Source organism: Elaeis guineensis, chromosome 4, assembly GCF_000442705.2.
Source record: "Elaeis guineensis isolate ETL-2024a chromosome 4, EG11, whole genome shotgun sequence".
Classification (NCBI taxonomy): domain Eukaryota; kingdom Viridiplantae; phylum Streptophyta; class Magnoliopsida; order Arecales; family Arecaceae; genus Elaeis; species Elaeis guineensis.
In genome coordinates, this window is record NC_025996.2 from 45,882,766 (window position 1) to 45,896,452 (window position 13,687).

Consider the following 13,687-nt stretch of genomic DNA (forward strand, 5'->3'; position numbering starts at 1 on the left):
GTTTCAACGTCGCCGCATTGGAAGTCCGAAACTTGGACCAATCGATCGCGATGGCCGTCCTAAAGGGTGGTCTTCAGAAGAACGATCTTTTATTTTCTCTGGAAAAGAAGTATCCCAGGAACTTTGCTGATTTGCTGGCTCGGGCCGAAAGATATGCCCGAGCAGAAGAAGCCTTGAAGATGAAGGACGAGGAGACCGCGAAGGAGCGATAGGCGGGAGACTCAAGCAAGTCCGCAGTTGAAAAAGGGCCGAGTGAAGCTCGGCAGCATTCTCGAACTCCTCCCGGACACAGGCGTGTTCGGACTCCTCCCTGAGCTCATAAGCAGAGAAGCCCGGACCGCAGAGTTCGACGGAGCTCTCCCCCTGGAAGATTCCACAGTTACGCCCCTCTCAACACATCGAAAACTCAAGTGCTGATGGAGGTTAGGGAGCAGTTGCCAAGGCCAAAAAGGATGCGCTCGCATCTCAAAAAGCGCAACCCGAATAAATTCTGCCTCTATCACCGTGACCACGGCCATGACACGGAAGAATGCATTCAGCTCTGAAATGAAATCAAGGAGCTCATCAGGCAAGGTCGGCTCGATAGATTCATTCGACGCCGACCTGAAGGTAGGATAGACCAGCCTAGGGCCCTGCCGCAGCCGGAGCCACCAAGGAGGGAGGAGCAACCTGAAGATCGATCTCCGATTGGGATTATCAACTCCATCTCAGGAGGACCCCGATGGGGAGCAGACCTTCCGCGGCTATAGGGTTCGAGAAATCTATGAATGTATTACCAATAACTTTGCCCTAAATAAAACTTTCTTTCATATTCGTGTATTTTTTCTTCTGGCATAAGCTTATAACGACAGAAAGTAATTCTTCCGTACAAACAAAATTAAGCGTGTTAGGAACAGGAGGAGAACCTCATCCTAACATGAGCAAAGACGAAGGCCCGATCTCTTAAAGACCGGATGGGGGAGAGGCTCTTGCAATGGCCCTTATGTGCCCCCACAGCCTTGTTAGGAACAGGAGGAGAACCTCATCCTAACATGAGCAAAGATGAAGGTCCGATTTCTTAAAGATCGGATGGGGGGAGAGGCCCTTGCAACGGCCCTTATATGCCCCCACAGCCTTGTTAGGAACAGGAGGAGAACCTCGTCCTAACATGAGCAAAGACGAAGGCCTAGTTTCTTAAAGATCGGATGGGGGGAGAGGCCCTTGCAACGGCCCTTATGTGCCCCCACAGCCTTGTTAGGAACAGGAGGAGAATCTCGTCCTAACATGAGCAAAGACGAAGGCCCGATTTTTTAAAGACCGGATGGAGGAAGAGGCCCTTGCAACGGCCCTTATGTGCCCCCACAGCCTTGTTAGGAACAGGAGAAGAACCTCGTCCTAACATGAGCAAAGTCGAAGGCCCGATCTCTCAAAGATCGGACAGGGGGAGAGGCCCTTACAACAGCCGTTATGTGCCCCCACAGCCTTGTTAGGAACAGAAAGAGAACCTCGTCCTAACATGAGCAAAGATGAAGGCCCAGTCTCTTAAAGACTGGAAGGAGGGAGAGGCCCTTGCAATGACCCTTATGTGCCCCCATAGCCTTGTTAGGAACAGGAGGAGAACCTCATCCTAACATGAGCAAAGTCAAAGGCCTGGTTACTTAAAGATCGAATGGGGGGAGAGGCCCTAGCAGTGGCCCTTGCGTGCCCCCACAATCCTGTTAGGAACAGAAGAAGAACCTCGTCCTAACATGAGCTGAAACTGACCATCGAAAACAAGAGGAGAACCTCATCCTGACACGAACAAAGACTCGATCGATCAAGACCGGATAAGAAGGAAAGCCTCCTCAACGGCCCCTCTACACTTTCACGACCTCGTCAAGAGCAGAGGGAAGACCCTCACTCGAACATAGAAGAAAAAGGAAGATGAAAAGAGAAAACGATGAACTACGCCAGCGATAAGTGAAAAATGAATTACATCAAAGGCACACAGGACCTCGTCTCAACGAAAAAGAAAACCCATGTCGAAACTCTCCAGTCCCTAAGGGCGAATCAATACAGCGACGATCAAGAATCTTCAAACAACATCGACGTCCAACAAGATGAAAGACAAAAGAAGCTCAGTAACCAACGACTCAAAGCAAGAGTAGACGAGGTAATGAGAAAAATCCCATTTCATTTCATTAGTAAAGCATGTGTTACGAAGCCTTTGAAGGCCGAGACTCAGGGGACCTCGCCTCAATGAGGAAGAAGACCCTTGTCGAAAATCTTCGATCCCAAAAGGCGAATCAGCACAGCAACGATCAGGAATCTTCAAACAACGTCGACGTCGAACAGGATGAAAGACGAAAGAAGTTCGGTAAACGACAACTCAACACCAAAATGGACAAGGTAATAGACAACTTCATTTTTATTTCATTGGTGAAGTACATATTACAAAGCCCTGAAGGCCAAAAACAAAAAGAAAAATGATCAGAGAAAAAAAAAAGGAGATACATAAAAAAGAGAAGAAAGGAGCTCTAAGGAAGCCCGACCTCTTCTGACTTCGAGCTCTCGGTCTCAGTCCTTATTAGGGATTTTCGTAAGTTTTCAACTTCTTCCTCTAGTTCCATCTTTCTCAGCAGCATATCCCGGTACATCTGGTGGAACCGCCGGCACTCGCTCTCCGACTCTCGAAGCCTCTTCCTCAGGACCTTGGACTCCGCCTCGACATCTTTGACCGCCTGCTGCTCGTGGACCAGCTGAATCTTCAGCCGCTGTAGTTCAGCCTCCCCCCGCCCAAGGACCACGAACAATTCTGCCATGGTCCCCCTCAAGGAGCGGAGCTCGTCAGAGCCTTGTATAGAGGCGAGCTGGGCTCTCTCAGATAGCTGCCTCCGAAGGCGGGCAACTTCGTCGGTCACCGTTTGGAGCTTCCTTCGGTAGTCCTCTACTTGCCCGCTTCAGCCGACTCGATAGGCGTCGTAGTTCACCTCAGCATCCTGCAGCTGCTTTTGGAGGTCGGAGAGCTTCTGCGACCAGTCTCGATCGCGGTCGGCTTGGACTGTGAGCCAGGACGAGCCCCCTTCCAACTGGCCGATCTTCTCCCGTGCGGCCGCCAGCTCGACTTCAAGAGAGCTGATCTTGAAAGCCTGAGCCCAAGATCGATCGCTGGTACATTTTCGGAGTTTCTCGAGCTCTGTAACGAAGTCGGCCTTCTTCCGGGTGAATTCCATGGCCCCTTTTTGTGGAGGTCCTGAAGACGAACAGCCTCCGCAGTGACTTCCGAATGGCTCTTTCTCAATCGGTGAAGTTCATCTTCCAGCTTCTTAGATTTCTTCGTCAACTGACAAACTTTCCTTCTGAGGTCTTGGATCGTCGACTTCAGAGGAATCCCCTGTGGCAGGGGGAGAGCTCTGGCAGGGCACTATCGTTGGGAGACAAGAGCATCACGACTCAGATTAGTACGAGAAGATAAAAGAGAAGAAAAAGAATACAAAAAAAAAGAGAAAAGTTCTAAGGAAGCTCGGCTTCATCAGACTTCAAACTCTCGATTTCGACCATCGTCGAGGATTACTTTAAGTACCTGACTTCTTCCAGCTTCCTTTTCAGCAATTACTCCAGCATTATCTTCAAAGTATATGTAGACACCACCTTTTCCGTGCCATGGGTCCCGCTGTCTCACGATGACGGCGGGCATGACCTTCTTTCTGAGGTCAGGTTCCCCCTCACAGTGACGGCGGGCATGACCTTCTTTCAGAGGTCAGATTTTCCCGCATAATGACACACACCGGGAAGCACTCACGGTCGAAGGTCTGCCTAAGTATGGGCTCTGGACGATCAGGGCGAAATATGGTCGGATCTGTCTCTTCTACCCTCGCCTTCTTCGCCGACCCGAAAGTTGCAGCGCCTTCCCGCTCGTGGGCCTTGAGATTCAGGGCCAACATCCGAGCCGTGTCCGCGCCCATATCTGCAACAAAGGATGATCGGCACAGTCTATGAACGGGGCCGCAGAAGCGGAGAAAGTTCTGGGGCTGACCTAGGCTGATATGAGGGATACAGGGATGCAGAGATGAGGACGACTCGAAGGATGCCTGAGGCCAAGAGAGAAGGACCAAAGAAACTCCCATGCAAAGTGAAATCCCCGAGGGGGGGAGACGGGTTTAAATAGGCGACGGGATCCGGAGCAATAATGACTGCAGGACTCCTCTGACCAGTCCATGACCGCCGTGTGGCCCACTCGCTGTGGCAAGTGGCTGAAGGTGGCCGACAATTAGTAAAACCATTATTACACCGCACTTGGGGCAGCACTCCGACGGGAATTCCAAAAAGATGAAATCTTTTTCGAAAAGGCTCTAGTACCAGTATGTCGAACGCCAAAATATCTGACAACCTCCGAGTGCAGCAAGCGAGGGGGGTAACTTCGGTCGTGAGAATTTTTTGTACTTCCTTCATTCGGAATCCGAACTCGAAAGTAGGGGGACTAGTGTTGGGTATAAAATACCCCCCGACCGAAGTTTGTAAAAGACCGACCCTTCCAGGGCTTCTCCGGCTTCCGACCTTGTGTGGCGTCTCTCTGAACCCCCCGACCATCTGAGCTTCCAGACTTCTCCGATAATGAGCTTCTCCATCCATCTACTGTGCCACTCCAAAGGCTTTCTAGGCCTCACTGTCAACCGACCTTCTACAGTGACCAACTATTCTCTGAACTCCTTCCGGACTCCGTCGATATCCGAGCTTCTTCGACAATGAGGTTTCTATAGAGATCGGATTCCATCCGAGTTTCTACGGTGGTCGACCGCCTTCAAGATTCTAACCGGGCTCCTGTGAGAGCCGAACTTCTATTACGAGTGGTCTACTTCGAACTCCTACAACGGACGGTCTACTCCGAACTCCTACAGCGAGCGGTCTACTCCAAACTCCTACAGTGGGCAGTCTACTCCGGATCTCTACTGTAAGCAAATTTCATTCGAGCTCCTACTGTGAACACGTCTTTTCCGAACTTCCATTATAGGTAGACCTCAGTCGAGCTTCTTCGTAATCGGATCCCAGATGAGCTTCTACAGCGGGACAGGACCTACCGGTCAGATCACTACTCCGAGCTCCCACGACAATCGATCCTCGATCGAGCTTCTACAATAAGTGATCTCCTTTCAGCCTTCTGCAAGAATCAGATCTCGACCGAACTTCCATAACGGATGGATATCGGACAAGCTTCTACGACGAACGGACTCCGAAAGCTGGATTCTTACAACGATTGATCGCCTCCGACGTCTACCGAACCTCCCCAGCGCCATCCGAAGTCCATCGCCGGCCGACCCTCCGCCAGATCCTTCATGAAACCGAACTTCTCCGATGGATCATCTTCAGACGAACTTCCACATCAGGTGAATCCCAGACGGACTTCTCTAGCAATCGAACTCCTATCGGGCTTCACCAACGGAAAGTCTCCATCCGAGCTTCTACAGCAGATGACTCCCACCTGCAGTATCAGTGCCTAAGGTATCCGACAACAGTAGACTCGTCGGCAGCTTCGAGGCATCTCCGAGCTTCTTCCAGATCGACGGGATAGAAAGCCATTCCGCTCCATCAGATGTCCCAGCCGAGCTTCAGCCGACAGATCCGAACTCTCTGGCAAGTCACGATAATGGCCACTACCCTACTCCACTCCCTGCAACGGATTTCGCGTAGCTCCACTACTCTCTGGCAAGTCGCGATAACGGACACCACTCTACTCTCCGTAACAAACTCCACGTGGCTCTGAATGACCCCTGACGCCACTACTCTCCGTAACAAACTCCGGGCGGCTCTGAACAGCCCACTACCAGACGGTTACAGACGTCGCTATCAACTAGTTACGCACTCCGTCTATAAAAAGAGACCCCAGATATGTTCTTCTCTAAGCTCAAAAACTCTATCTTAAAAATTTGCTAAATTTTCCACTCGAGCACTCCATTTCTGTTGAAGCAGAGTACTGATTTGAGCATCGGAGGGTCTTGCCGGAGCACCCCCAACTCCGGTTTAGACTTCCGTTGCAGGTCCCGGCAGCGGCCGCGATCATCTCGACTCCAGCAACTCCGGCTTCGACGGAATTCTGCACCAACAATTGCAATAGCCATTACTTTGATAATTATTTTAAAATTAAAATTGATAAAATTATTTTTTTAGATAAATAATGGCTATTATAACTGTTATAGTACTTCATAACAGTTGTGATGAGAGCTTACTATATGGAATAATGTGTTAAGGAGATTATATTTGAGGTCAAAATAATTTAGGCCTGAGCACAAGTTAGGACATGACTAGAACCAGACAGAAAGTGAACTTGCTAAAAATTTGAACACATTCATCATTCACTTTAAATACAGTCAATTTTTATGGCCAAAACCCCTAGTTCAAATTATACAGGTCTAAGCATTAATACGGATGTACTTTTGGCATACTAGAGCCATCTAAACGTTCACGTACTCTTGCTATGCTAGAGCCATCATGCTCTAAGAGATCCACTCGAGACTGAAATATTTTTCGTGTTTCTATTTTATCTTCCTATCGATGGACGTTTTATCTTTCAGTTTTTGGATAACTAATGTAGTGCCTAATAGACTTCTGACGTAAATTAATAAGATTATTTTTTTTATTTTTAATGCATGTAAATTTGGATAACCCAGTTCAACTGGGCGGAGAGGAAGTTGGGCATCATCCAATTGACCGGTCCAGACCCAGACATGATAAATCGGCCCAGAACAGAAACCTACCACCGAAAAAGAAAAGAAAAGAAAAAAAAAAAGAAAACAACACGTGCTATGCACGTGCAATGAAGAAGACTCCTGTTGGGAGTCTACTTCTTCCTGAGTTCGCTGGACAGAATCCGACTTTGAGGCGGATTCCCCCATCCTTCCAGCTTTATTTAGAGCCTGCCACCTCCCTTCGACCCTCACCGGTGATCCCAGCCTTTAATCTGAGCATAGCCGCCAGTTTCGTCGCTTGTTTTCCTCCCAACCGTCGGCTGCCACCACAACCGTGACCGTGGTCAACCGTCTCCGAGAGCCAGGTAAGAGCCCGGCGTCTTTTGATTTACCATCCGCTACCTTTTTCGTAGTCTCTGGAGCAAGGATTCCTGCCGGTTATCTTCGGCTTTTTGGTAGGAAGGGCGATCCCCTGCCTCCACTGTTTTCGAAAGTTCGGCGCTCCTCCTTCTTTTTTCCGGCTATGTTCAGCGCTTGTGCTGGTCGCCGAGGCCTTATGCCGATCCCTCGCGGCGTCTTGTAGCCATGGCCGGAGGTCCAGCGACAGGGAACGTATGGTTCCCAGGGCGTGGGACCGAAGCCCCCGTTTTGCTGAAATTGTGTTTGATTTTTCTTTTTATTATTTTTTTAACACCGTTGGCCATTTGTTGCCACCGGCCGCCGTCCACGGTGGCCGCCCATCGGTTCTCTAACCGAGAGCCCCCCCCCACCAGCAGTCACCCAGTCTCTCCTCCTCCTCACCAGGAACCATCCAGTCTCCTCCTCTTCCTCAATTAGCGAGAGAAGCTTTGTTCCCTCCCTTTGTCTCTCTTCCCTCCTCTTTCTCTCACTTGTTTGTCTCTCTACATAGATTTTTTCTTATATATTTTTTTTTAGGGTTGTTGGGTTCAATTACCTTGGTAAATCCTAAGAATCCCGAACCATGGCCATGCCAACTCCGGCCAAATTGGTTGGCGTTAGATTGCACCATTAATACTTCCTGACATTGGTGACCTAAAGAAGATCACCAAGATAATTTTAGATTACTGATTATCTTTATCTCAAGATAATTTTATATCTATAGATTTAAAATCATAATATTTAATATATCATGTTCCATTGATTAAAGATTTTTGAATATTCACGAGTAACATATTTATATTTTAATCATGTAATACCAAAACTATCCCTAAAATATTTTATAAAAATATATTTATTAATCATATAAATATATATTTATTATTATTATAGAACTAATATTATTATTTATACTTATAATATAGTATTTTAATACTAATATTTATTTTGATTAGAAAATAAGGCACATAAAAGTAATATATTAAATAATTTCATTACATTAATATAAAGTATAATAAATATTTCTATTATAATTTTAAATTATTATATATATAATATATGTCTCATCAATATAATATTAATATATATAATATTGATATAATATATTAATACTATATTGATATATTAATTTTTCTCACTAGACTAAAAGATATTTTTGTTTCCAAATTTTAGTCCAAGATTGTTGTCCTTGAGGGTTCTTGGATATCCGACTTTGAGGATTCCATCATAAGTTGGATAGTGATTTGAGAAGTAAGGGTAATTTGGTAATATTGTCATATAAAACATGATGATGCAACGAAATATAGTGACATCGTTATCTCCAATCCTATCACCTCTGGTCTTGAAATGATCATCCGATACCCAACACTCCCATAGTATTAATTGCATCCTAGCATAATTTTTTATTTGTAAGTGATTAATAGAATACATACATTGAGTCAACTGTGATGTTGGGCACACTACTTGATTAGTCCTATGAGAATATTGAGTTTTAGAATTTATATTTTAAAAATTATCATGACAAAAATTTGATAAAATATGATTTTTAAATATTAAACTTAAATATTAAGCTTTGAGGGAGTTTTGAAAAATTAGTTGGATTTATTGATAGATTTCGCTCACAAGATAAGATATGTAACACCTTTTCTAGATTTATTGATAAATTATATAATATTTATATCATTGAATTTTAGATCATATTATTCATGATTTATGAAATTCAAATATAAAATTTATTTATTATATATATATATCTTATTATAGAATATTGTTTGATGCATAATTAAAGTTATTAATTTGATTATGGATTATTATTGATTGATTTTGATCCCGAAAGGTTTTGCATAAATAAATATATATATATATATATATATATATATATATATATATATATATATATTATGGATTATTATTGATTGATTTTGATCCCGAAAGGTTTTGCATAAATAAATAAATATATATATATATATATATACATACATACATACATACATACATACATACATACATACATACATACATACATACATATATATGATACATACATACATACATACATATATATATATATTTGAAAAAGAAGTTTTGCATATTTTTCAATTTGGAATGTAGAACTTGTTTTTTGAACAGAAAGAGCTTTAGTTCAAAATGGATTTGGAGTCATAACCTGGCTATATATCAATACCCTATCATGGGATTGTGCATTGGTACATCAATATAATGCCAATAGGGGTTGTGTGTTGGGATATTGATATACTATCAGTGAAGATTATATACTAGTACATTGATATTCTTTCAATAGAGTTATGGTTCGCACATTGATTTTCTATCAGCAGGGGTTTTATGATGGCACCTAGCAGTAAAGGTTATATATTGGTATACCGATACCATGCCACTAGAGGTTATACATTTGCATATTGATATCTTGCCAGTGGAAGCTATATAAAGGTTATATATTGGTATACCGATACCATGCCACTAGAGGTTATACATTTGCATATTGATATCTTGCTAGTGGAAGCTATATGTTTACATATTGATATCTTGCTATTGGAGTTATATATTTGCAAATCGATTTCTTGCTATTGGAGTTATACATTTGCATATCGATACCTTACTAGTGGGAGTTATATATTAATATATCGATATCTTGCTAGTAGAGATTATATATTCATATTTTGATTTTGACATCCTATCATTTATAGTTATATGGTGGTCCTTTGATTATTACTAAGCTCATATTTTGGTCTAGCCATAGGATATAAATGTGATCATAGTTCATAACCTTTGAGATGAACTTGATGTATTAAAGGATATTGATTTATAAATGAAATTTGAGTTTCAAAAAGATTGGATCCACATGCATGTTGTTTTGATAGAGTGGTATATTTAGATTTCATTTTGAATTAATATACTCTACATATTCTTTTTTAGTATATTATTATTGTCTGATTTATCTAACTAAAGTGTTTATTATTTATTGGATTGTCTGGTTTATTATTCTATATTCTACTATTTTTATATATTCTGAGAAATAGCTAGAATCAGGAATTCATTGTGGAGTAAATAGAAATAATATTTTGATATCTTGTGTTTAGATTAGATTTTATTAAAATTTGATGCAAGACTTTAAAATATTGTTAGTTTTGATTTAGCTATTTAAATTAGAGTTTGAATATTGGTTATTTAAATTTATTCTGTTGTTTATTTATAATGTTATTTGAGATATCTTACATGTTTATGGAGAGAATTGTCTATGAGTATATGGTGGGTGCCACAATCTCTGACTCGTGATATTGGGTCGAAAACAAGAGTAGATTCAATAGGATTATCTATCCTATATCACCACCATTATCTTCTTATCAATATTATGAATGCTCTCTTGCAAAATCTATATTTAAATATTATCTAATTTGAGGTTCTGCAATCAAAAAATTTATGGTATGTGTTGGATTGTCCCGTAAAATATATATGAGTAAGCAAAGTTTTATGTAGATTGTTATAGTTTTGAATTGTTGCTTTTTGTGTATAGACTTTACCAAAACAAAATGGTCCATCAAAAGAAAACTATAATTTTATTTGTATTCTTGCACTCCACCCTTTGAAGTAGTAATGTATCCGAGTATTCTGAAATATTCTACTCTTGTACTTTAATCTTTATGCATGTGCTCTCTTAGTTGCCTAATGTTTTATTCTGAGTTTTGTTATTTTAGCCGGCATACTTACAAAAGCATATAATCTACCTTTTAGTATATTATAACATGACAAGATTCCCATACTCTGTAAAAGTTATCTAGTGAATCTTACCCATAACAACAAACTATTGCAATATATAAAACAAATAATCTACTTTAAAAAATTTCTTCTTACAAATATCTCCTTCTAGAGGTTCTGGAACCAAAAAGATGTACATTTGGAGTCCACAACTTAATTATGAATTACATCATTCATATTTATTTCAATATATTTGTGCTCTGCACTTATCATGTAGTGCTTACGGTGATAATGTTCTCATTTATGGTTATTTCCACAAGTTTGTGCTCTTCACTTATCATGTAGTGCTTATGATGGCAATTTCATCCTCTTCATCCTGCTTAACTTTATCGTTTTTTCCTTTGAGTTGCAGGAGGCACTTGCTCTGAAAAAAATTTTCGATGCAGTATGGCTGATTGGTCTGAACTTCCAAATGATATACTTGGACTTATTGCAGATCGATTATTATTCCTCCTAGATTTGTATCATTTTGCTTCCGTCTGTACATCATGGAGGCCGATTGCACTAGAAAAACGTCACCTCTCATGTCAAAGACCTCCCTTGTTGATGCTACCATACGAGGAGGACTCCGCAACTTGCAGCTTCATTAGCATTTCTAATATGGAGACATGCAAGATTTTTTTGCCAGAGCTTCGCAATAAGTGGTGTTGCGGATCATCTTATGGATGGTTGTTTACAATGGATGATGATTTAGAGATATATCTCTTGAATCCACTTTCAAGAGTGCAAGTAAAACTTCCACCACATCCAATGTTTCCTGACATAATTCGACGAAGAAAGGCGCTTGGAGAGAAGTCAGATATATGGAAATATGAAATAATCCACAAAGTGATGCTATCTGATGATCCCATTTCAAACCCTAATTTTCTCATCATGGCCATCGTCTCAGAATATGATGAATGCACCTTCTGTAGGCCAGGTGACAAGACATGGACTTCTTTCAAGGACTGGTTTAAACACTATCGATGCTTTTGCAATGCAGCAATCTATGATGAAAAAATTTATGCAGTCTGTGTTAACTCCATTGGTGTGGAATTTAATATTAACACTCTTTCTGTGGCACAATTGGTTTTAGATATTCCACATGCTAGAAAAGACGTCGAGGACATAAGGTATGTGGTGAAGTCTGGAGAAGAAATATTATATATCTTAAGGTATTGGACAATAATTCCTCATGATGAAGATGGACAAGAACAACTCCAAGATAGTGGTAACGATGATGATTCAAATGATGATGAGGATAATGATGACGACGATGATGATAGTGATGAGGAGGAGGATGAGGAGGACGGAAACTACTTTCGGACACCTTTTTATAGAACAGTTGGATTCGATGTTTATAAATTGGAGCTATTAAAACCAGGATATGAGTGGATTGAGGTAAAAAGCTTGGGGGATCGTGCTTTATTCTTGGATCGTGGTCATTGTTTGTCCATTTATGCATCTGACTCTAACAAATGTAAGGCAAATTGCATCTATTTCTTGGATGATAACTTCTATGACTGTATGAGGACGATTCCTAGATGCAGTGATACAGGTATATTCAACATGGTGGATGGTAGCATCGAGCCTCTTCCTATTGCTCCCCTTTGGTCGACTCCAGCTATCTGGCTTACCCAATAATTATGTTGAATGGGTATTTTGTTTTGATATTTTTTTTTCTATATTTTTGAGTTGCCTTATATATTATAGAAAAAATTGAATGACTACTTTTTTTTGGACATTAAAAGATTTGAAAGTTCACATGTCTAGCTTCTTTGGTGGTTATGTTTTTCTTGATTGCATTTTGTTTTCTTTTTACGACCATTATTAGTTACTAATAGTTTGTAACCCCATGTGATATATGGGATACGATTTTTGTCGTTGATGATAAAGCTAGAGGCCTTGATTATGATGTCCTATATATTCACTATCCTTAATTATTCACAATGAACATAAAAGAATCATCTCATCAAACTCAAAAATTGATTAAAAAAATAAAAAAAAGAGACTATGAACTGATGCAAGAGTCCAAACAGGCAAATCCAAAACTCTGCTCACCAGCTGCCTCATGAGATACAAGATCCCGAAGATCAAGTCTCTGATCGGCCACTTCCCAAGCATTTCCGAGTATGTGAACCGGAGCATCTTTGCTAGCATCATGTAACATACAACTCAAAATGTTTCAATGCATTGAATTAATAGTTTGTAGTGCTCTTTATAATGCTCATTTCTTTGGAGTTCCATGCAACTCACATAGGATACTACACAAAGGCCAATTTTCTAAATACTTGCAAATAAATATATCTCCATAAACCCAATAAAGTATTTCAAATATATTAAGAACAAAATGACTAACAAAGATTGTCCATCCATAGCTAAAAAAATAAAGTAAAATTTGTGAATATGTACTTCCATATACGAATGGCTGCTCTCGACCATATGGTGGGAATGAGATGCTGGGAGATGGGAGTTATAGGTATATACATATATATGTATATATACATACAAACATCTATATGTATATGTATATATGTACATCCATATACGTACATATATATATGTACATGCATATACATATATAAGTATACATACATATATATGTAAATGTGCATATATGTATATGTGTGTATACATATACATACTTGTATGTATATATGCAAACATACATGTATATGTATATACACACATTAATACATATGTATACATATGTGTGTATATATATATATATATATATATATATAGATCAATACACACACATACAGATACACACACACATGCATTGTTGGGTGGATGTCTGGCCAGGACACCACCTCCCAAGATCCTTTCAGTACCACGCGATGCAGCAGGAAGAAAGAAGAAACAAAATAAAAGAAAAAACAATCAAAATACGTGAA

General features: G+C 40.8%; 1 protein-coding gene across 1 annotated transcript; it reads left to right on the forward strand.

Annotated features, from left to right (window-relative positions):
- The first annotated feature begins 6,812 nt into the window (after positions 1–6,812).
- On the forward strand, positions 6,813–12,567 carry LOC105035616 (F-box protein At2g26160). Its single transcript, XM_010911226.4, has 2 exons — positions 6,813–7,006; positions 11,164–12,567. The coding sequence occupies exon 2, from the start codon at positions 11,199–11,201 to the stop codon at positions 12,432–12,434; it is 1,236 nt and encodes a 411-aa protein (XP_010909528.2). The 5' UTR covers positions 6,813–7,006; positions 11,164–11,198; the 3' UTR covers positions 12,435–12,567.
- Positions 12,568–13,687: the final 1,120 nt, after the last annotated feature.